This window comes from Ascidiella aspersa, chromosome 4 (genome assembly GCF_963924565.1).
Source record: "Ascidiella aspersa chromosome 4, kaAscAspe10.2, whole genome shotgun sequence".
In the NCBI taxonomy this organism is placed as follows: Eukaryota; Metazoa; Chordata; class Ascidiacea; order Phlebobranchia; family Ascidiidae; genus Ascidiella; species Ascidiella aspersa.
This window is the reverse complement of record NC_139450.1, coordinates 6,382,652-6,406,693: the sequence shown is the minus strand read 5'-3', so window position 1 is coordinate 6,406,693 and position 24,042 is coordinate 6,382,652. Positions and strand designations below refer to the sequence as shown.

General features: G+C 42.8%; 1 protein-coding gene across 1 annotated transcript in view; it reads right to left on the bottom strand.

Annotated features, from left to right (window-relative positions):
• The window catches only part of LOC146146875 (uncharacterized), a 71,721-nt gene that overhangs the window by 14,593 nt on the left and 33,086 nt on the right, over positions 1 to 24,042 (bottom strand). Inside the window, exons 28-37 of the mRNA XM_083387700.1 lie at positions 22,917 to 23,065; positions 22,030 to 22,241; positions 21,663 to 21,792; positions 21,202 to 21,273; positions 20,757 to 20,853; positions 20,135 to 20,299; positions 19,136 to 19,325; positions 17,829 to 17,957; positions 16,823 to 16,864; positions 16,292 to 16,358 (exon numbers count right to left, since the gene is read on the bottom strand). Of these exons, the coding sequence (XP_083243826.1) occupies positions 16,292 to 16,358; positions 16,823 to 16,864; positions 17,829 to 17,957; positions 19,136 to 19,325; positions 20,135 to 20,299; positions 20,757 to 20,853; positions 21,202 to 21,273; positions 21,663 to 21,792; positions 22,030 to 22,241; positions 22,917 to 23,065 (1,253 nt within the window). The remainder of the gene's footprint in view (positions 1 to 16,291; positions 16,359 to 16,822; positions 16,865 to 17,828; positions 17,958 to 19,135; positions 19,326 to 20,134; positions 20,300 to 20,756; positions 20,854 to 21,201; positions 21,274 to 21,662; positions 21,793 to 22,029; positions 22,242 to 22,916; positions 23,066 to 24,042) is intronic.

The following is a 24,042-nucleotide window of genomic DNA, read 5'->3' as shown; positions in this document are numbered from 1 at the left end:
TTTCAGTCGCTTTCAAGGTTCGAAGCAAATAATCGCCGCCTTCCTCAAAGGATTTCGTCAGTTGCGGTTCGGATGAGCTTTGCCAAGAATCACCGTCAACTTCGATATATTCGGTTTGTTCGACGGATTTCAAGCTGCAAATTCCACTTACGCTTGGAGACATCTCAAACGCAATGATCCCCGCTTCCTGATTGGCAAAGCTCGATTGCGAATCGTCCTTAACCAGGAAGGATCGGCCGTCGAGTCGATCGACACTGGGCGAAATCAGGGAGCTCTGGATGGCGTCTGCTTCAATCTGCGCCTCCCGGAGAGCAGAGGAAAAGTCCTCCACTTTGAGCGTCGAATCGCAGCGGAACTCGATCTCGGTAGGTTCTTCGCTAGATGTTTCTTCGTCGAGAGATTTTTCTTCCGCCCTTCGCTCTTCAGTTTCTTCCGTGTCCTCGCACACGTTCAAGGTGAAGTGATACTCGGGCCGCAGCTCGTCGTGACGGGTGACGTCAGCGCCGTTGGAAGTGACGTCATCGTACTCGGGTGACAGGATGCGGTTCTCGCGCGCCACTATCTCCTCGTACATGGCCTCGGCCAGCTCCTGCGCCAGGGACTCGCCACCACCGGACTCGCACACCATCAGCTCGGGATCAGAGTCCGAGGAGTCCTCCTTGTCTTCTAGGAGGGGTTGGCGAGCTTCGGTTTTTCGGAGTTCTGAAGGTCTGATTGTCTCCTCTTGATCAGATTCTTCTTCTTTGAAAGAATAATCAACAAAGCAGCGCTCGCTTCGCGCGTTGGTCATCTCGTTGCCTGGCAACAGCTGCGCCGATTCGCTTAGGTAGTCCTTGTCTTCTTCGGATAAGTCTTGATCTTCGCGTGCCTGGCTTGAATCTACAGTATGCGAAATGGTTTTATCGTCGTCTCCACTAAGAACTGCGCGATCAGCATCATGCGGAAATGTTATTCGATCGGCGGAATTTTCTGGCGAAAAGGCCTCAAACAAAGTTTTGGAGCCTTCGGTTTGCGAAACCATGTCAAAGTCTTGAATATCTGATCTGTGAGTTGATTTGCTATCCGTGACATAAGTGGAATCGATAGGATCTTCGGGATGAAAGTGGTCAGTCGAGGGACGTGATGACTCGTCGCAAGACAACAGGTATTCTTGATTTTCTACGCCCGGGTGTTTGTATTCATCGTCTAGGTTTTGAACGACTTGTGTGGGACTCGTGGTTGAGCTTTCGCCATCCAGCGAATCAACGTCCACTAGCAAACCTGTTCGATCCAGTTCAAACTGGTCGGACGAGGTCGGTGACGCTGCCTTAACAGCTTCGACCACTATTTCGTCACACAACGACTTTGAATAGGCATCTAGGCCAGTGAGAGACACGGGTGCGATTTCGACCACAACAGTCCCGGGTTCCGTTAAAGTGACATCGTCGACCGACTCGTCACAAGACTCGCTGGCAACCGGCGACGGCGGGGTTCGAATGCGCGACCCGCGGGAAACTGCAGCGCTGTCAAAGCTCTCCTGCGTCTGACGCAAGAAGGCCAGGCCGTTTCGGACGCTCACGCGCCGCTCTAGGTGACTCTGGCGCTCCGGACCATCCGGTACGACATCGCGACCTTCAGAATGACCTTCGGCTTGTATCGCTGAAGACGACTGAGTTTCTTGATTGTTTGAACTCGAGGTCGATGCAAGATCTTCTGTTGGAACAGTAGCGGTTTTATCGCATTCTTGCTGTGCGAGTTCTACCTCGTAGGGAACCGCATCGCGCTGCGTGTCAAATTCACGCTGCTCGCTGTAAACGACGCTGGCATTATCAAGAACGTTTAAGGTTTCAGGAGATGTGGAAGCCGCTTCATCGTATCCAAGTTTTACTGATTCTGTCAAAACTACCTCTGTGAGGCTTTCTGTTGTCTTTTGACAAAAATCATAACCTAGATTTGCCGAAACAGTTTCGAGTTTTTGTCTCTTCCCGTCGATTGCCACACTTATCATAGGAGATGCGCCAAATTCCTCGATAGAATCGGGAGTTCTACCTGATGTTGGCATTTCGCTTAGATTTTCAGTCAAACACGTTTGGCTCGTGACGTTTTCTTTAACATTGGAAAACACTTCGTCGTTAAATCCCCTGCGTTGATCATCAGCGAGCGGTCGCAACGGTTCGTCGTCGCATTTCGTCCATTCTGTTTTAATAGATTTTGACGATAAACACTGAACGTCCTCGGCGCTAATTGTGATTTCACGTTCGAACGAAGCCGTTTCACTTGTTTGGACATCAGCAAAGTGGGTAGTATTTACTGTTTTAGTAACAGTGGACAATACACGACCAGTGGCCAACTGCTGTTCTGAATGCGTTTCTTCTAGAGTTAAAAGCGCAACGTGTTCGATGTTGCCTTCCCTAGATAAAACCTGTGATGATTTTTCAGCCTGGACAGAATACATATCAATCATGTCAAGCGTTTTACACGCGACTGGCTTCTGTTTGTCCACATCTGAATTGCTTTCAACAGGACCAACAATATTCATAACAGATTGAGTAGACATTTTTGTTAAGAATTGCTTAGAGTTACTGGTAGTTACAGATTGTTCAGACTTTGTTGTTACCTCTTGCAAATGGTCATCTTTTATGATTGCGTCATTTGTCGTACAAAGTGAATAATTATCATCAATCAATAGACGACCTGTTTTGGACATTTTCTCGTCATTTGCAGAAGAAACGATACCCAGTAATTGCTGTTCAGCGCTACTTTCGTTCAGTTCAGGATCAACTTCTGTTGTGGGTGGCGATTCCTTCAACATATCGCGGTGATGATCAAAGGTGTGTTTAGAGGCATTATCTTCGATCACAATTTTAACTGTTGTACACGTCTCTCCGGCCACTCGGCTGTGCCTTGTGATCTCTTGTTGTTGAACTTGTTGAACACACTCATCCATTGTGACGCAGACATTTACTTGTTGACATTCATTTTCAATCGAGGATGACGTCACTTCTTTGTGCGACGACAACTTCAGAACAGCCAGTTCGCTATTGGGTAAGGCATCGCTAGATTCACTTTTAACTTCACGTTGTTGGGAATCGCACTCACCGTGTTGCGTTCTCACAAACAAGTCCGATTTACCTGCACCGGAAATTGGTATTCCTTCAGAAAGTAAATTCGATTCGTCATCACGTGACACCATTTCGTCAGGGGTGCTTCGCCGGTCATCAAATCCTTGTTGATCACTTTTCGTAATATCGCTTTGCTGTTTAATCAAACTATCTTCATTAATTTTTCTGAAAAGGGTCTCCGGTTCTTCCAAAGGCTTTACCCTTTCTGTAACACTTACTGAATCCGAAGAGCTCATTTCTTTTTGAAACACTTTTTCGAAGTTGTCATTATAATCTCCCGACTCTGTTAGGACTAGAACCGTTTTATCTACGTTAAATAGCACCTCCTTAGTCGATCCCTGCCGACCAGTCATCTCAGCAACACTTTCACGTTTATACTGAATCTCTTCACTAGAATCACCCATTAGACCCGGCACAACTTGTGTGCTGAGCACCTCTTCAATGCAACTCTCTGGATCAGAGACTCTCAATCCTGGTTGAGGTTTATTCTTAGGCGCGGTTTCTAGTTCAAACAACGCAGTGTTAAGTGGCGTACTTGTCAAAGAAACCGACTCATCTTCATTCGAACAATGTTGAATGGCAGAATAGGGTTTCTCAACAGAATCAGAAGTTTCGCTTTGACTTTCCTGTTGCTGTCTTTGCTGCTCGTTAGTGATGAGTAGATCGTTGTTCTCAACGGCAGACACTTGCCAGAACCTATCAAGGGTTTGATTGATTGGCCGTAATATTTCACCGACATGGTCAACCCTATCTCCACATTCTTTATTAGGTTCAATCGGTGGTGTACTTTTATCACTTTTAACCAAGGATTCTTCAAGCGGAAATAAAACATCTTCAGTGGTAATGAATGACTCGCGGGTTTCGTCATCCATTTGGGCCCAAGGTACAGCTGAAATGGCCACCGACAAATCTGAAGCGTGGGGCGTAAATTGGACGTCCAGCAATTCTTCTGCAAGGGATTTGGAGCTTGTGGTGTCGAGAGATGCATCCAGTTGCTCGAATTCATCGTCACTGTGACACTGAGACAACGGCCTTTTTTGTTCATCCGACACTTCAAAGTCGCAATCATCAGTATTTTGGGAAGCCGCGAGTACTTTGGGTGGAATTACATTACAAGTTTCGCTTTCCTTAAGACATTTGCTATCAGGGTAAGAGCTGTCGGGTTCGTGTATTTCATTTTCTGGAGAAATTTGAGGCGAGTCACCAAGCAAAGCTACATTCGTGCTCTGAGCAGTCTCGTTGAAATCGGCAGTACACTTTTCTTCGTGGATAGATAAATTAGTTTCGTCGATGTCGGTTCTTTGCGTATTCAAATTGGCGATTGATTCAAGACCGAAAGTTGTTGATTCTGTTTCAGAATTTACGGCCTGATTAGCGATTTGATCCACATCGATTCTTGGGTGTGTGAGGTCCTGTAGTTCATCGATTTGTTCGGCAACTTGCATTTCCTCTTTAGCGTCTTCTGCAAAAATGACGATGTCGGTTTTGATTTCCCTCGGACCGTCATAATCGGCGTCGATATCGGCCGTGGCGGAAATAATTTCTTGTGGCTCAGTAGCCAAAATACCGGAGTCCGCTATTTGTACTTCGTCGAACGGTTTACACTCCAATGAAAAACGATCTTCGGAAGTTTCCATCAAAGGTTTAGCTTCCAGACCTGTATCCATCTCACATATCGAAGTCACCTGATCGTAGCTGAAGAGTTTTTGTGTCTCGTCGGGTGACTGGTGTTCTTTCGTCACTGTTGTGTCCGCAATGAATTCTGCCAAACTATCGGCAAGATCATCAGTGCCTTGAGTTGGTAATACTGTCGCTGTATTTCCATCAACAGCCATGGGTTTATTTTCATTACCAATATTATCACCATCTGCGTAACCAGCAGTACGATGTATTCCATCTTCGTCACTGACTTCTTGAATAAACTCAGGTGAAATAACATCTTGATCTATTTCGATCTGTGTGGTTTTACTGGCATGTTGCTGAACGCCGCTTAGGTCAACATATATTTCTTTGCTGGTATGCTCGAATTCCAATTCATCACACAGTTCTTTGGATTGCTGATCATGCTGTACAGTGCTAATAGCTGGTGTTATTTTACCATCATCGTCGCCAATAGTGACCTTCTGGATGGATAATGGAACTTCCTGATCCAAATCAACATCAATGACATCACAACCGCTTTGTTCAGCATTGCTAAAATCATCGCGTAGTTCTTTGTTGGTTTGTTCAGGATCTTGTAAAGATGCAGTACCAGGTGTTGTTTCATTATTAACGGTGATTTTCTGTGGAGATGAAGGAGCAAATACATCTAGATGCGAATCGATTTCTGTGGCCTGTGAATCTTGTTTTAACGTGTCGAGTTTAGTTTCATCATCATCATTATTAGCTACTCCCTGTATGGAAGACTGTACAACGATATCCTGCTCCAAATATATGTCCGGAGTTTCAATAACTTGTTTGTGAGCACCTGTAAAGTCGGCATTTGATTCGTTGGATTGCTGAAAATCTTTTACAGCATTAGAATCACTCATAACCCTGTTATCATTCAAACCAAGCTCATGTTTAGGTTCTGTCAAACAAATGTATTGATCGATCTTAATTTTAGGAATTTCACTACCGTTGTGTGCAGTGGTAACTTCACGCATTTGTTCGTTATCATTTTCATCCTTGGAAGGAGAAATAATATCTTGATCGAAATTTGAACATTTACTTTCGCTTTGCTCAGTAATGTTAAACTGGCAAAGGGTTTTTTCGCTGGATTGCTTCAAATCCTGTGTACCGGTATCATCAGCAAATTCTTGGGTAGATAAAGCGGAAAGGACAACTTGGTCAGACTCGTTTTTCCTGGTTTTAATGTGGTCGTTACTCACAACACAATAATTCTCATCATCGTTTTCTTTGTCATATTGCTTTTCTTGTTCAAATTCGTTTTCGCGTTGACTAACACTGCTAGATTCATTGAAGGATTCTTCGTCAAATTGCTCATTACATTTTAAAGGAGCAATATATGGTGTTGTTTCATCGTCAACTGTGTTGTTTGCGGTTTCACCTTTGCTTTCTTTATCATCGACCAAATTTCCACTCGATATTCCTCTGGTTTGCTGAAAATCGTGTCCAGCGGGAATTTCGTATTTTATTTTAACGTACACCCCATTATCACCATTTGCCTCATCTTTGGATGGATGAGAAGAAAAGTTTTCATCAAAATCAATTTTCGGCGTTTTATTAATACGTTCTTCCACTTTGTTAAAGCCGTCGCAGGGTTCTTTAGATTGCACGAAACCCTGGACAGTGGCATTGACAAGGATTTGTTCATCGTTATCAGCTACTTCTTGAAAGGAAGGAGAACAAATTTCCAAATCCGAATCGATTTTTTCGGATTCAATTTCAAATTCACCGCATAAATCGTTTCCATATTGCTCGGCATCTTGTACAGGGGAAATATCTGGTGTTATTTCATCGCCAACAGTGATTTTATGGATTGGCGACGGATTTATGACATCTTGATAAAGATCCCTCAATTGCTCCGTATCAGTAGAAATACCCGGTGTTGTTGTATCATCATCATGGTCAACAGTGATATAATCGATGGATTGCCTAACGTTATGAGCCGATTGGATTTCCGTAATTTTGATATCACTTTTGTCAGTGACGCATGATTGGTCGCTGAAATCCTTTTTAGATTTTTGTAAATCATTTACAGAGGTAACGCCAATGATTTCTTTTATATCATTATCGTCATTGGTAGTAGCCTTGGAAAACGAGGTAGAACCAATATCTCGATCGGATTCGTTGTCTGAAGTATTACCACTGAGTTGCTTAACATCAGCAATGTCGTGGCATGAGTCTTTGACAGATTGCTCTCTGTCTTGCACAATATCTGGAATAATTTCTGCATCAACAGTAAATTGATGAGTTGATGAAGGGTAAGGGACATTTTGGTTGGCCTCACTCTCCTCAGGGATAACCTTACATTCCATATCATCAGCAATTTCTCCGTACAGATGTTTGGGTTGCTTGGAATCTTGCACAGTGGCGATAACCTGTGTTATTTTGTCATTAACATCGTCAGCAACTCGGAAGGATGGCGTAGTTTCCTTCCTTAATTTGGTTCCCGAGGTTTTAACACTGCTCTGTTCAGTAACGCTACATTTATCAGGTAAATCTTGGTTGGATTGATCGGTATCTAGGAGGACATTCAACGGTGTTATTTCATTATCAACAGTGATTTCTTGTTTGTATGACAAAGTTTGAATTTCTTGATCGGTGATTTTAGTCTCGTTATGCCCAACAAATGTAACATTCTCTTGGAATTCGATTTCAGTGGCAACCTTGGACGATATTTTATCATCAACATAGCCAACAGTCGTTTTGTGGACTGATGATTGACAAAGGACGTCTTGATTTTCTGCAGGAGTATTCCTACGTTGCTCGTTATCGGTTACATCACCACACAGCTCTTGGGATTGCTCTGTATTCTGTATCGTTGTACAATCTTGTGTTACTTTATCATCAATATCATCTTTTAGGATTGGCTGGACATCTTCGTCTAAATTAGTTTCCTCGTGTATTACTTTACCTTGCTCAACATCATTGAAATCACAAGAGCTTTCTATGCTGGATCGCTGGGAATCTTCTACAAGGCTTACATCAGGTTTTCTGTTCTGCAATTCACCTTCTAGGGCCGTGAGAGTAGTTTTAAGCCCTAAAGGCTGTTTGCAAACATCGAAACTCTTTGAGTTGCCTTGAACAGAGCTCTCGACTTCACGACTGGACTCACTGGATTCTACCAGGTCATGAACCTTGACAGTCTCCCGTCGTTCAGATGCTTCGACTTCTGGATAGTCTTTTACATTTTCAAGCAACACTGGAGCAGTTGAGTGATAAGGCAATTTCGAAAAGTCGTAATCCGAGCTCTCGTCCAAACTGTGATATTTACCAATGAAGTATCCGGTCGTAAGATGTTTTCGCCTCTCACTAGTTTCTCCGGTTGGCGATTCGGCATCCTCGAAATCAACGCTTCGCTTTTTCAGAGTTTCGCTGTCAATCAAGCTAACATTTTTTTCAGCACCGGCGAAAACCTCACTTGGTTTCGATTGATTTTGCTCGACATTTGCTGCGTCTGCCGTTTCGCTTGCGGTTATACGCGGCAGCGAACTGACTGTTGTATCAGATGTCATTTCTGAGTTGTCATGATGGCTTGAAATGTAAACTGTGGGTTCGACAGCTACCAAAGCGTACGCCTGAGTTTGGACGTTTAAGGCAGGATAATTGGACGACATAGATTTGTCAGCAGCAAAACCTGGTTGTCGATCGGCAACTTCGACCATCTCCGCATCGACTGTTGTACTTATTCCTGTGAAGTCCACAACAAAAGGGACGGGGTGTTCATTAAAAGAATCCCTAATGGCAGTGCGGTCTTCGCTAAGGTCAGGGATTAACATATCCGTCTTTTCATCATCGATTGGCATCCCATGAGTTTCTTGTTGTTTTTCTGGATTCCGCTTATAGTCAGCGTTGTCGTTAGTATATTTTTCATCGGCTGAACTGATTTCATCATCCTGCGCCGCCAGGTCCACTTGGCCATCGTCATGCTCACTAGCGTTAGGTTTCACCTCACTGGTTTTAGCTTCTACTCTAGTGGCTGCACGGCCATTGTCATGCATACTTTCTTTGGGCTCAAACTCGGTGGTTGAGATTGTGCTAACGCCAAAGCTGAGTGTTTCAGGGTCATCTTGACTTTTGGTCTGATTTTCTACTCCAAACTCCATTGCAGCAAGTGTGTTGGATTTTGCGGAGACATCTTCAGATAACACATGGTGTACAACGTTGGTGTCGGCCCTTAATGCTTCGTGACTGAAATCATCCGAAGCAGGGACTTCCTGCTGACCAACCTGGACACGTTCGTCGCTTTGGAAGGCTTTTAACAAACGGCGTTCCTTATCTATTACCTCTTCTGCGGTGATGGTATCGATCTGAATATCATCAGTAATTGCAGGAAGGGTTTTGTGCAAGGATTCTGTTGAACCTTCCCGATCAGACAGATTTTCTTCAACATTTTTCTCCTCATTAGCTTTGCAGTCCTCTTGACCATCCTCAGTAGCCTTTTGGTCGTCGTTTTCTGTTGCAATTGCGGTAATTTGATATTGCGATTCAGCAGTATTGTCTTTCGCGTTGCGAGTGTCAAGAACGCTTTCACGATCTTCTGCTTGAACGTCGTCATACGCCACAGTTTCTTGCATGCGGTATTTGGACATTTTATCCGACTCCTTCAAGCCATTTGATTTATCCTTGGAATCCGCAAAAATCTCAGATGTCCTATGTTCAGATGGCAAACTGATCGGCTGTAATGCTTCGACCGCTTGTGTCTCTTCCAAATAGGCGTCTTTAGAAGAATCCACTTTAGGAGTTTCTGCTGGCAATGAAGCGGCACTATCGCTCGGTTTAGGTTCATCACGCTGTATATCATCTGTATTGGAACTTTGCTTAACAGCTTGCGCTTCATATGCCTTTGCAGTTATAGAGCATTCTTGCTTGTCGGTTGGATGTTCAGTGTCTTCGTCTTCAGAGTAAGAATCTTGACGGGTACATAATTTGCCAATGGGATCTGTCGAACTGGGCTTGGCCTTGCTGCTGGTTTCAGCAGGCGACAACAGACCAGCCGCAATCAAGTCGTAAATATCTACCTCGTTGGTCTGGGAAACAACGTCACCGGCAACAGTCACATTTTCGTCCTTGGTCAGTTCGATTTGAGATTCTTCATCCGAATATTGTGCGGACTTTTGTTCCGCCTTGTACGTATTCGATTCCGCTATCAGTTCGCCTTGGTTGCTCGGTACCATCACATTATGTGGTTCGACAATTTTTGTGGAACATTCTTCTGTAAGGCGTTGTTCTGTTGTGGCCCGAGTCGTTAACGATTCGTCGGCCGCAATCGCATCTCCGACGAGCGTCTTGCCAATGCCCTCAGAAACCTTTTCTACCCCAGGGTGTTCATTTTTTCTCACAAAAGCGATGTTTGGGTCGGCGGAACTTACAGAGGATTCACCATCGTAGGGCTTCTGTTCGACAGTTGCGATTTCGCGGGCGATATTTTGGAGTTCGGGGCTGGTTTCGCCTGTTGGACTGCCATCCGATTTTTGAATGAAATTGTTTTTTTGGTCAAGGTCTACTTCGCTTGAAGCAACAGCAACGGAAGATGATCCGTCATCCAACACAACAGGGCGAGACTCCGTTGTAGGTGTTTCAGCATTTTCAGGTGTCCAATACCACTCGGAATTCACGTCATTCGACACTGCAGGACACTCCCCCTCTTTGGTTTTCTCTATCACATTTTGGCAAACAAAAGAAAGAGACTCAACCTCTTGTTCTTTCGATACCTCTTCTACCACTTCCTTAAAAACCACGGGATGAGACTCCACCTTCTGTTTTTCAGGAACCTCTTCCACAACTTTTTTGCAAACCACGGGAGGAGACTTTTCCTTTGGTTCTTTCAAAACCTCTTCCACCACTTCGTGGTAAACAACATGAAGAGATTTCAACTTTTGTTCTTCCGATATCTCCTCCACCACTTCTTGGCAAACAACATTAGAAGACTCAACCTCTTGTTCTTTCGAAACCTCTTGCACTACCTCGTGGCAAACAACAGGAAGAGACTCAATCTCTTGTTCTTCCGAAACCTCTTGCACTTCCTCGTGGCAAACAACAGGAAGAGACTCAATCTCTTGTTCTTTCGAAACCTCTTCCACCACTTCTTTGCAAACCAAAAGAGGAGATTCCACTTCTTGTTGTTCCGAAACCTCTTCCACCACTTCATGGCAAACAACAGGAAGAGACTCAATCTCTGGTTCTTCCGAAAACTCTTCCACCACTTCTTTGCAAATCAAAAGAGGAGACTCCATCGCTTGTTCTTTCGAAACCTCTTCCACCACTTCTTTGCAAACCAAAAGAGGAGATTCCACTTCTTGTTGTTCCGAAACCTCTTCCACCACTTCATGGCAAACAACAGGAAGAGACTCAATCTCTTGTTCTTTCGAAACCTCTTCCACCACTTCATGGCAAACAACAGGAAGAGACTCAATCTCTTGTTCTTTCGAAACCTCTTGCACTACCTCGTTGCAAACAACAGGAAGAGACTCAATCTCTAGTTCTTCCGAAACCTCTTCCACCACTTCATGGCAAACAACAGGAAGAGACTCAATCTCTGGTTCTTCCGAAACCTCTTCCACCACTTCTTTGCAAACCAAAAGAGGAGATTCCACTTCTTGTTGTTCCGAAACCTCTTCCACCACTTCTTGGCAAACAACAGGAAGAGACTCCACTTCTTGTTCTTCCGAAACCTCTCCAACCACTTTCTCGCAAACAACAGGAAGAAACTCCATCTCTTGTTCTTTCGAAACCTCTTGCACTACCTCGTGGCGAACAACAGGAAGAGACTCAATCTCTTGTTCTATCGAAACCTCTTCCACCACTTCTTTGCAAACCAAAAGAGGAGATTCCACTTCTTGTTGTTCCGAAACCTCTTCCACCACTTCATGGCAAACAACAGGAAGAGACTTAATCTCTTGTTCTTCCGAAACCTCTTCCACCACTTCTTTGCAAACCAAAAGAGGAGATTCCACTTGTTGTTGTTCCGAAACCTCTTCCACCACTTCGTAGCAAACAACAGGAAGAGACTCAATCTCTGGTTCTTTCGAAACCTCTTCCACCACTTCTTTGCAAACAACAGGAAGAAACTCCATCTCTTGTTCTTTCGAAACCTCTTGCAATACCTCGTGGCAAACAACAGGAAGAGACTCAATCTCTGGTTCTTTCGAAACCTCTTCCACCACTTCATGGCAAACAACAGGAAGAAACTCCATCTCTTGTTCTTTCGAAACCTCTTCCACCACTTCTTTGCAAACAACAGGAAGAGACTCAATCTCTTGTTCTTCCGAAACCTCTTCCACCACTTCTTTGCAAACCAAAAGAGGAGATTCCACTTCTTGTTGTTCCGAAACCTCTTCCACCACTTCATGGCAAACAACAGGAAGAGACTCAATCTCTGGTTCTTTCGAAACCTCTTCCACCACTTCTTTGCAAACCAAAAGAGGAGATTCCACTTCTTGTTGTTCCGAAACCTCTTCCACCACTTCATGGCAAACAACAGGAAGAGACTCGATCTCTGGTTCTTTCGAAACCTCTTCCACCACTTCATGGCAAACAACAGGAAGAAACTCCATCTCTGGTTCTTTCGAAACCTCTTGCACTACCTCGTGGCAAACAACAGGAAGAAACTCCATCTCTTGTTCTTTCGAAACCTCTTGCACTACCTCGTGGCAAACAACAGGAAGAGACTCAATCTCTGGTTCTTTCGAAACCTCTTCCACCACTTCATGGCAAACAACAGGAAGAAACTCCATCTCTGGTTCTTTCGAAACCTCTTGCACTACCTCGTGGCAAACAACAGGAAGAGACTCAATCTCTGGTTCTTTCGAAACCTCTTCCACCACTTCATGGCAAACAACAGGAAGAGACTCAATCTCTTGTTCTTTCGAAACCTCTTCCACCACTTCTTTGTAAACCAAAAGAGGAGATTCCACTTCTTGTTGTTCCGAAACCTCTTCCACCACTTCATGGCAAACAACAGGAAGAGACTCAATCTCTTGTTCTTTCGAAACCTCTTGCACTACCTCGTGGCAAACAACAGGAAGAGACTCAATCTCTTGTTCTTCCGAAACCTCTTCCACCACTTTCTCGCAAATAGTGGTATGGGACTTTTCCTCTTTTGCTTTTGAGACCTCTTCCACCAATTTTTGGCAAATCACAGGAGACTCCTCTTCATATTCTTCCGAAACCTCTTCTACCACTTTCTTGCAAACCAAAAGAGGAGATTCCATCTCTTGTTCTTCCGAAACCTCTCCCACCACTTTCTTGCAAATGGTGGTATGGGACTCCTCCTCTTTCTCTTCCACCAATTTTTGCCGAATCACAGGAGGAGACTCCTCTTCATTTTCTTCCACGACGTCCTCGCAAACCTGTGAAGGCTCACGCGTGCCCTGGGCGATCTCGTTCAAGCGATCCTCGGAACACCTTGAGATGATGACGATTACGCTGGGCGAGGGATAGAGGAAGTCGTCTTCGCCTTTGGCGGGAATTTTCCGAGAGATTGAAGATCGCACGGAAGATATTTGGTCGGGCGACGTGTCTCTGACACTCTGTTGTTCTTCTGCCGCGATTTTGTCTTGGGACTTAGCGGTTTCCGTGTCAGATTCGACTTTGATTGGATCACGTTGCGACGTGTTTGAACTGGAGACTTGCTGCCTAAAGTTTACGCCTTCCACAGACGACTCGGTTATTTGTGTAGCAGATTGTTGCATTAAAGTTGACTCTTCGTTAGTTTTGTCTTCCGATAGCACAATCTCACATTTTTGTCCTTCGATTTGGAACTTCTCCTGAGAAGTTTCCTGGATTTCTCTCTGCTCCGCAGAAACGTGTTCAGAATTATCCTTTTCTTGTGCTTGGAAAACCGCGACAGCGACTTTGACTGTTTTCTCGCCAACTTCGGGTGACTTCGTTTGAAAAGCGATTTCGGTTTCCATAACTTGTGATGTTATATTAGCGGCATTGGTGTCTTTATAGGGTGCCTGGTCGGCAGATGTACAAACATTACCAACCTTTGACACACTCTCGCCCAAGTCTGCTGTGTCGCCATCGGGTTTGAAATCAGATACAATTGCAGTTAATTCAGGCTGGATTCCTTCAACTTTGTGGTCAGTATCGGTTGAATCTTTGTGTACATGCTGTACAGAGCAGGACGACTCCAGAACGCTGCCTGCCTCTTCGAAGTTTATACTGACAGCGTCGATTTGGCTTTCGACATGGGTCGCTGACAGGTCGGCATCGCGTTTAGAAGGAGCAGATACGGATGCCGCTGTTGTATTAGTGTCCTGGAGTGTTTTACCAGAGGTTGCGAACTTGTCAAAGGGCGAGTAAGATTCTTCGTCGTCGGAAAAGCACGAATCGGAATCGGTGAGTTCGCTTACTGTGGAAGGCTGGGCGAGCTCGACCTCGACAGACGGGAAATCGTCGGATCTGTCGACTTCCTTAGCCGCAGATGAGCTCTGGGCCGCAGGAGTGCGAGATACAATGACCTTGGAGGTAGCGGGCTTATGTTGAAGAAGCGGTTTTCTCTCCCAAGTGCTGAGCAACTCTCGTACGGTGTGCGTTTCCTCAATGATCACAGGCGATATTTCGTCTTCGCTTTCACTGCTTACCTCGTTTTGGAGGCCTGAGGTTGACGCGACGGCTTCGACAGGTTTGAGAGTTTGATTTCCCGCCGATTCTTCAAGTTTTCTCCTAGGGGCAGGCAGCGGAGCGCGTTGCTCCATATACCTGGGCGTGTTCCGCTGAAAGCGTTCCAACTCCCGCTGTAGCTCGTCGTTGGCGGCCTGATAAGCGGAGATCCGCTGCTGCAAGGTCTTCGGGTGTTCGTCTTCCGCAAGCGCGGAGGAAAACTCGCCCGAATCGGAGGAGCTACTACTGGTGTCCGACATCTCAGAGTCCTCCGACTCGGATTCGCTGGAGCTGAAGACCTTCTCCAGTGAGGATCGGAGCGTAAGGTCCTTGTCGAGAGAGTGGAGGACCCGGGATTGCGCCTGATCGATCACGGTCACGTTCTCGTGGAAGCGAACCACCTTGAACTGGTCCGATGAGGAGCTGGCTGACCTCGAGATGGGATGCGCTACTGTGAGTGTCGCAACCTCCACAGGAGGAGAGTTAGAAGACGTTTGGTTAGCTCCAGCAACTATAACGTCTTCTTTTACGACCTTAGTCGGATCGATGTCACTGGAGTGGTGATCCTGAGTGTCGCTTGAACTATGGGAGGTGAGTTCGTCCGAGAGAAGACTGATCAACTCTTCGTTGGAGTAAATTTCACGGATTGCTTGGTTCAGTTGGGTCTCCTTGCTGTCGGTTCCATTTTCTACGTGAGTTACAGCCTCCTCGATAACATTTTCCCGACAAGTGGCCGGACATGGTACGGCCTCGGTTTTGCACAAGTCCTGAGCCAAGAAAGCCGACAAGTCTTCTGCGGAATCTTCAGTCCCTTTTTCGGGGGAAACGGTGCCGTTTCTCAACCTTAATTCAACGCGAGAAACATGCGGCGTATCTGAAGAGAATGCGCCAGTGGCCACCGATTCCACGCTCTTCTCAAACTCAACAGAGAGGGCGTCTTCATCAGCGCTTAGATCCTTGTCGATAAGTGCATCCCCAAGGGAGTCGGAGCCATCACGAAGCTCGCTTCCATGAAGATGGATGAGATCGGAAACGGTACGGCTAGAAGGCTGAGGCTCCACATTTCGCTCAAAGATCTGCGAGGTCTTGTCAAGATGCTCTGCAAAAGACTTCACTCCGCCTCTAATTTCATCCTCATTCGTTTTCTTCCTTTCTTCTCCCTTAAGAACGTCTTCCTCAAGGAGATGCTTCATTTCGACGAGCCGCTCCCGGACTTCATTAACCACCAGGGCGGTCTCTTCCACCCCTACCTCCATATCATCACTCGCATCCTGATCCTCCGCTCTGCTAGATGCGGAAGAGTCCCTAGCCCGAGCGGCTGCGGTCGGACGCAGGAGGATCTTTACCTGGTTGAGCTTCTGGATGACCTCCACCATGTCCTTTGCGATCTCCTCCGGTGAGGTTTCATCCTTGGCGCTTGCCTCGGCTGTTTGAGTTATTTTTTGATGTTTGTTTTTATACAGCGGTGCCATTGTGGATTCCGAAATCCGAAAAGTAAGCGTGCGGGAAAGAAAACACGGGAAAACGGGGTTAGCTGTGGCGATCGTATGTGAGTTAAAACGGTAGCGTTCATAAGTACAAGGTCGAATGAGAAAATAAAGTTTTTTTAGATAGCAGCGCTTTTGCAGCAGAAGGTTGTTTTAATTGGATGACGGTCTGTGTTTTAATGAGAAATCGCTACCCATATTTCGCCATGGAACCCTTTTTTATTTTGGAAATTAGTATAAACTTCACCACTTTTTAAAAGCTAAGAGCTTATTCATTTTGTGCATTACAAATCTCTTAAAAATGTTTTAATAAATACCGGAATATAAATTAAAGTGGTATAAAGGCTGTGGTTGACGTTTTGTTGTTTCTGCTGCAAAGCATCTTCCAATTTCATGCATATCTAAAGCAAGCATTTCAGTGAATTTCACCTGTTGTTGGGTCGACCAGAAAATAGCGCTTCTTAGCGTTAGCCTCTTCGCCTTCTTCGCCGGACTTCTACCACAAAAGGTACATTGTTTTTATAGCTGAAATTTAGTGACGTCCCAATTATTACCTACTCTTTAAATATTTTATGGTCTGCGAACGGTTAAAACAAACTATAAAATTAAAGAAAAACTTACTGTCCATTGTTGTTACACTCTACAAGATTATTCTAAACATTACAACATGTTTTTTTGTTATTATCCAGCCATAAAAGAAATAAAGCCCAAGTCATTTTAAATCGCAAATCTAAAAATCACCACACCTTGTTAGTTAGGGAAGCACCAAGTACAAACTTAATATTGAACCGTGAGTAAAATTTGCTCAAACTCTAAAATCGACGTCTACTCAAAACAATTTAAGCGCAGCTTATTATAGACTTGTAAAGTGGCGGTACGACCAAAATACAAAAGAAAGCGTAATACAAAACGTGGTGACAACTAGGAAAAGGGTGCTGTGGGTGGAAAAAGAAAGTTTACCTGTTCATGCAAGATCATGACCTCATCGTCGGAGTCGAAATCCTTTTCGAGCGGGAAACAAGAGCAAATTAGTTGGTGTTAATTTAATCGCAAAAGGTGGTTAGGAACATGCTCTAGTGCGGATATACGTTATTTCAGGTGGCTTAAAGGATTGAACTTTATGATGTACAGTTAGAAATGAGCAAAAGCACAGTCCGGTTTTTATATTTAACATAACAAACGAACATTAAAGGGGCAACACTTTTATTTTAACAGCGATTAATGTTTAAATACATGATGGAAACATAGACATTCAAGTGTATGTTTTGGTTTTCAACATATTTACCCATCATAGTTTAATAATACGACATATATACGTGCTGTACGTATGTGGTTAATAAAAATATAAGTGCAAACTTGCTGAAAAATCTAATTAAGAATGAAACATTCAAAAGTGAATCTTTTTAGGAAAACTGGATGGTGAAAAGTACATTGTTCAATTTTAAAACCGAGATCCAAACACCTCAATGGTGCTAAGAAGTTTCCAGAAGAAACGGTATAGGTTAAATAACGCATGCAAGTTGGAATAGAGGTATCGATATTACACAAAGTATTGATTAAGTCGAAAAACACCACGCACCGAATCAATATTACAAGTTGGATTGTTGATACATAAGACCCTATATTAAAAAAAAAAGATTTGAACACACTACGACATATTACACGGTTAGCCAAAACCATTAGATGCCCAACAAACTATATTGCTGACACAATTTAAACAATTACAAACATGTTACTTTAAGGAAGGTAACCGTACACAAATAGGCCCTTAATAGCTACTCGCAACCGAACCTGAACGGTTTCTGCAAATTGCCAACTTCGTATTAGTATTGGTGCCTGTGCGGATTAGTTGACTAATTGCAAAAAATGCAGCGATAAATTAATTTTCCAAGCAAAACTTGACCAAGTTCGTTAAGCGCAAATTAAAAAAAGCACGCACCACTAGCGGCAACCGTTAAAGACTTACCTTGTCGCAAGGTGGCAGTCGAACGTTAAGGTTGCAGAGGGTCGTACGAGGCCCGTGGGTCTTGGGCGGACCGAGAGGTAGCCGACTGAAGGACAGACGCCCACACGGTTCCTGGGTGGAGTCCCGCACCTTAGGAGAACAACCGTTTATTGATTTTTTTTTCAGTTTTGACATGGGACGAAAGACCGAGGCGGGAATTGATGCACAACAATGCAACACACTGTTTTAAGCCTACTGCAAAAGGATGTGAGTTTTTTCTGTGCCATATGGTAAAAATACTATGGGAACAGTGGGAATGACATTGCAAGTTAGCTTGAACAAGCCTAAATTTTCTCAAAAAAAAATGTTTTTCGTACAGGCAGTGGAACAATCCTCTGCTTCAAAAACGTTATATATTTCGGGAATTTAAATTTTGGTTAGATGTTTGAGACATTTAGAATGTTAAGTATTTATCTCATGCACATAAAAATATCTTTATGTATTTCGTCCGAAATAACATCAAGAACCCTGACATCAATAAAAACAAGTAAAACTCATAGTTAAAAACATGAATAAAAACAGGATCAGACGTTTTGTTTTTATTGTTTGCTTTTATTGGTTTGTTGATGGCTGCGCTCTGATTTTATTTATTTGTATACTCTTACAGGAACTGATGATGCCACTTTGGCGAAATATATTTTCCTTTAATCAAAACGTCTGATCCTGTTTTTACTCATGTTTTTAACTATGAGTTTTACTTGTTAATATACGCGTCAGCGGAGCAGTGATCGACTGGCTAAAACCTGCCGCCGATGGTTTTCGATTCTATAAAGATACACCCTATTGTCAATAAAAACAAGAAACTCGAGGAGTTGTACTAACAACCTTTGGAACACGCGACAGTTAATACACCTTCCCGGCTATTAAACAAACGCTTGAAAAAGTAATACGGACTACAAAATTACAGCAACAACAACACAAAACTTAAAAAAGAAATCAAACCTGTTCGACCTCGTCAACTTTTTAACCTTTTTTTACTTTTTTACCCATTTAATACCGATTTCCATAGAAACTTAATTGAAAAACAATGTTTTATTTTGAAATGTACCTTGTTATTACAACAATACTCATTTAAACCGTTAAATTTTTCGAAATTAGCTAGCTGAATAAGCCGCGTTGTGCCCGATCACTTTAGATCCTCTCAGCTTTTATACCAGATCAAACCTTTGCGGAGATTCCAGAACCTTCCATATCTCTAGCGCAGCAATTCAACCTTTCGTTCAACTCAACCTAAATTAATTCTACCTTTTTTTTCCAAATAAACTCACCTTGGTTAGGACCTGCAAGCGGTTGTCGTCGAAGGCGCTGAACCGGAACTTGTGGAACTGTCCGGACTTAATGGGCGCCGATAGGTTTCCCGAGCATTCCACACACACAGTAGCTCCCTCAAGCACTTGCACGTCCTTGCTCCGTGCGATCTCCACGTAACGCTCCTGTTTTTCGAGCGTGCGCTCCTGCCTGCGCGTGACGTCATTCAAAAAATTTAGGTGACGTCATAAAAGTTTAAAGGGATCTTTTTTTTACGCTAAGGGATCAAAATCGTCAAAACAAAAGTGTGTGGTCTTTCGTATTGCTAGTGGTTAATTGAGTCAAGTGTGTAGTAAATTTTATTAATAATTAATATTATACTGCTTTTGCTACAATTACTGATTATAAACTGAAACTTTATAGCCTATTTAGATCTGCGCAGTTATTGTGAAGGAACGTTTATTGTTGTGAGATGAGGCTAGGAAACAAAAAAAAATATTAGGAGTTTCAGAATATTTTAGCTTTTAAAAATGGCGCTGTTTTGATAATAAACTCTGATGCAATTTCAGACTTTTTGCCTAATCGCTAAACATGAGATAAGTTTTTATCAATGTTTAGCAATGTCCCCGCTTTGAGTTTATTTTAAGTTTAAAGGGGATATCCATTATATTACAAGAATTAATAAATCTGACTACCTTTAAAAATTTGGGAGTTGTACGATACCTGTACAGCCAACCCGATTCGATAAACTTTGGAGCATAATGGTTGGGGGTTGTAGTAAGGCGTAATAAGAATATAAAAGCCAATACAAAAGCAGGTTGTACTTTGAACGTTTCGAATAACTCTTTACAATGAGTAAAGAGATATACGAAACGTTTAAAATGATACTTACTTCTGTATGGGCTTTGGCATTTTCATTTTGATTCGACAAAGTTTGATGGGACTTTTATTCGCGGACCCGTAATATTAATGAAACGTTCTTTTTTAGTTTTTCTATTCACAAACTCAGCGCCCCTTACCGATCCTCAGTGACGCAGAATACGCGCATCCTGCCTTCAAGCGGGTCGTGCGACTTGCCATAGACGAGGAAGCGAGCCATGTAAGGCACCCGGGTCGCCTCGGCGTAGATCTGGTGCGCCAGGGCCGACGACTCAGAAGTCTGGCGACAGTCGATCAGCCAGAATCTGGGATAAAATGGTCGCGGTTATGTGTTGTGGGAAGCGATCGATGATTTTTTTACGATCGTAATGCGTTTAATGTGGGAGCGAATTAGTAGTGTGGTAATATTGCCACGTTGTGTCGTGATTACGACCATAACACTTCGGCAAAATTACCAATGGTTTGGCATTATAATGCACAAAATTAAAATCGTAGAAAAATATTAGAAACAGTTATTTAATATTATAAAATATATCACACAGGTTCTTTAGAAAAAAAAATACAGCTTTCCCACTTTAATTTATCAATTTTTTTAAATAATATGCTTCTATAAAAGCAATTTACGAGTTTCAATGTCACTCTCGTAATGGTGCCCCTGCTATAGATTCGAATATATCAACCTCTAAACAGCAAAAAACTACACTAGGTCTTGACCGTGTGTGGTAGACTTTCCTGAGTATATAGGACGACCCTTTGACGTACCTTGCTGACACGTTGGATGTGAAGGTAACGAAGTTGTCAAGGAAGTTGAGCGGAGTCGATCCTGTGATGTCCTCCCATTGAGCTGGGTTATCCTCGCCTGCGAGTTACGACAAATTACATAAGTTTGTTTACTGAGATTAGATTCAATTCAATTCCTGTAATAGATTCACCATTGGAAATAGGTTTACTTACACTTTTTAGAAGTTAAGTAACATTAACTCCTGGAAGGATGGGATAAAAAACTCTACCTCTGACTTAACACGTAACAAGTATTGTGCAATTATAAACCTCGTGGCTCTGTTAACGATTATGACGCCATTTGTCGACGTTATATAGTGCTAAAGGTTGTTCTTGGCAGCCGGAAATTGAAATTTGCTAAAGAAATTTAAATTACAGGTTTAAAAATGCAGTAAATCTTAACTTTTAAGTGGTCTGTAAAGCTTACCTGAAATACTGACTAGCAGCCTCAATGTCGAGTCTTCCATCGAACTGAGATAATCCTTCTTTTGCGTTCCCTCTGTACAGAGGAAAACAGATAAAATTGAATAATTTAGGAATTTTTTGTAAAACAGTAAAATATAGCCAAGAGACGCGAAATATGTCCTACATATATTTTAGGTTCATTAATCGGTCATCAAGAAAAATTAACATGTAATAAAATACAGGAAGTACGATTAAAGTTTGTTTAAAACAGGTTATGTTTTGCCTGCAAATGGCACCGATTCCTGGAGCAATTAAATTATTTAGGGGGGGGCAAACAAATATAAGCAACGAATCAGTGACCTACGGGCGAAAACCAGGTGCAAAATGTTCAAAATTACTAAAATATCGTATATCGGGTAACTAATGAGGCACGGGTAAAAAAATCCAAGAGGAATCGTAAAGGTCCTTCTTGCATTTATTTACCTGGAAGAGGAACAGTGATCATAATAGGCTTGTGGAACTTCCTTCTCCGTGGCTCAATAGTAAGGATAGGACTGGCCTTGGCTTTTCCTCCAACAGCACGCCGGCAAATGTCGCTCGAAATCGGTAGGACCTGCGAAAATGAAGTACGTCAGTCGAACGTCTCTTAAAAATGTTTCTGATACTTCAATAACTAAGCCAGGGGCGCACAACCTGTGGCCATTAATTATACATTTTGCGGCTGTGCACTTATTTAGGAAATTAGAATTGCTGAACTTGTCTAAATTAATCTCAACACCAGCTCAAACGTAAGCGTTGACGGGGAATCGAACCCGCGAGTCCGGAAACTCTGCGTCAAAAAAGTTCTTACGTTCATCGCTACGCTGATCTTCTTGGTGAGCGATCCTTCCGGGAACTTGGCTCGGGCCTCCTTGACCACCTCTGACGTCAGCTCGCCGCCTTCGGAACCGATCACTCTGGCGCACTCCAGTGGCCGTGAGACGAGCGCGAAGTAGCGCGGGAAATCCCCGGTAACGATCCTGTACACGCGACGCTCTGCGAGCTTCGAAGCCGGCTCTAGGTCTGGGGATAAGACATAATATATTTCAGGGAACTGAGTTAAATGCTTATGTGAACTAAACCTAAATATTGGGAGGCGATGTTTATTAGGTTTGACTTCATTGTAAGAAGGTTAAATTAACATCTTAGTAATTTTCTGGTTAGTTTTCTATCAAGCGACGTATTTAACGTGGATTATTTACATTGTTTTTAAATCGTATTTTTTTGATCGTTGGAATTGTCTAGATTTTTTTTGCGTACAAAAAGTTTATACAACTATAATCGTTCGAAAACCTGCTTTTAAGCAAGTTTAAAAGATAGGGGTAAGTCGTTAAAAAATATATAATTAATTGGTAGATACTGTGTATCTCTGTACTGCGGTTAACCTATTTTTATGCGTTTAACGCATTTTTCCATTTTTGGTATTTAACGCATCACATGTCGTGCACGCATATTTCGTTCGAAAACATCAACATAAACAAAAGCGCCAAGCATGGTCAATCAAAAGAAAACAGGTTATACCTTCAATAGTCAGAAATCGCTTTTCTTGCGTAAACGAAGTTATAAACCGACGTTCCGGCAGCAGATACCACCTGACCGCATCCCTGAACGTCGGTTTATAACTTCGCTTACCCCTGAAGAGTGACTTCTATCTATTGATATATTGCTATGGAGCCAACTCAATTTTTAAGGTTATACCTTCGTTTGCGTGCTGTTTGCGAAACTGCTCGTCGGTGCAAGGCGCCTTGTGTTCCTTCCAAGTATTTCCGTCGTTGCTTCGCATCACCACGATGTTACGGTGGTTGTCCTTCACGTTGGCAAAGTGAGGCACCTCGATTGCTACCGGCCTGCGGTTAGGGGTTAAGCATTATGTTTTTTTATAACACTAAGCGAAAAATGTAGACTGATCCATTTATGATTATATATAGTATGGGTTTATTGAATCATGTGTCATTGGATATTTCATTAGGAGCACTTGTAAAATAGATTTGTGTTTAGTCATACAATGCAGTAATCAGTTAAAAAATAACAAAGGCTTGGGGCGTTATTGGTAAACACATAAGGATAATTTTTTTTTCTGTTTTGTTTATTGTGGGTACATTGCATGTTGCGTAATTGATGATCAAACGCACATGTAAAATTGGATGGGTCCATTCAGACATTACAGTATTCAGTCGTGAAAAATCTGGTGTTTGGCCAATCAGTCAATAGATATAGTTATGCTAAGAAGAATGGTGACTCAAACTTTTTTTTGCATGAGTTTACTGTAGGGTTTGATATCACGCAAATTATTTGAAATTAATGATGAACAATTACGTGTAAAACCACGAATTTGACAAAAAGGTCATCTTCAATTTAAACGGTTTGATACACGATGCACCTTTCGCGTCAAATTGGCGAGCATCAAATCAACAGGAATTATATGACAAGGGACAAATACATCACACACATAGACCATTATGCATATAGCAGAAAACAAAAAACAAAATTATTTTTTAATTTCCCGTGAAAAAGAAATCTAATTTTTCCTAGGTTAGTGGTAAAAAATAATAGTAGGCCGTTAGTTTATTGGTAAACTAGTAAAACTTACAAATTAGTTAAAACAAAAGATGCACATGTCGCCAAATTTATTTGAAAATTACAAAATACTAGTGGATTCAAACCGACCCACCGTCAACAATTTTCGAAAAAAATTTGAATTTTCCTGAATTTATGAAAACAAACGGAACGCAGATTACCACCACCGATAAACAACCAATGACATCACGCCACGCAACGGGGGACAAGACACGTCACACAACCTTCCCAAAGGAAAGGGGAATTA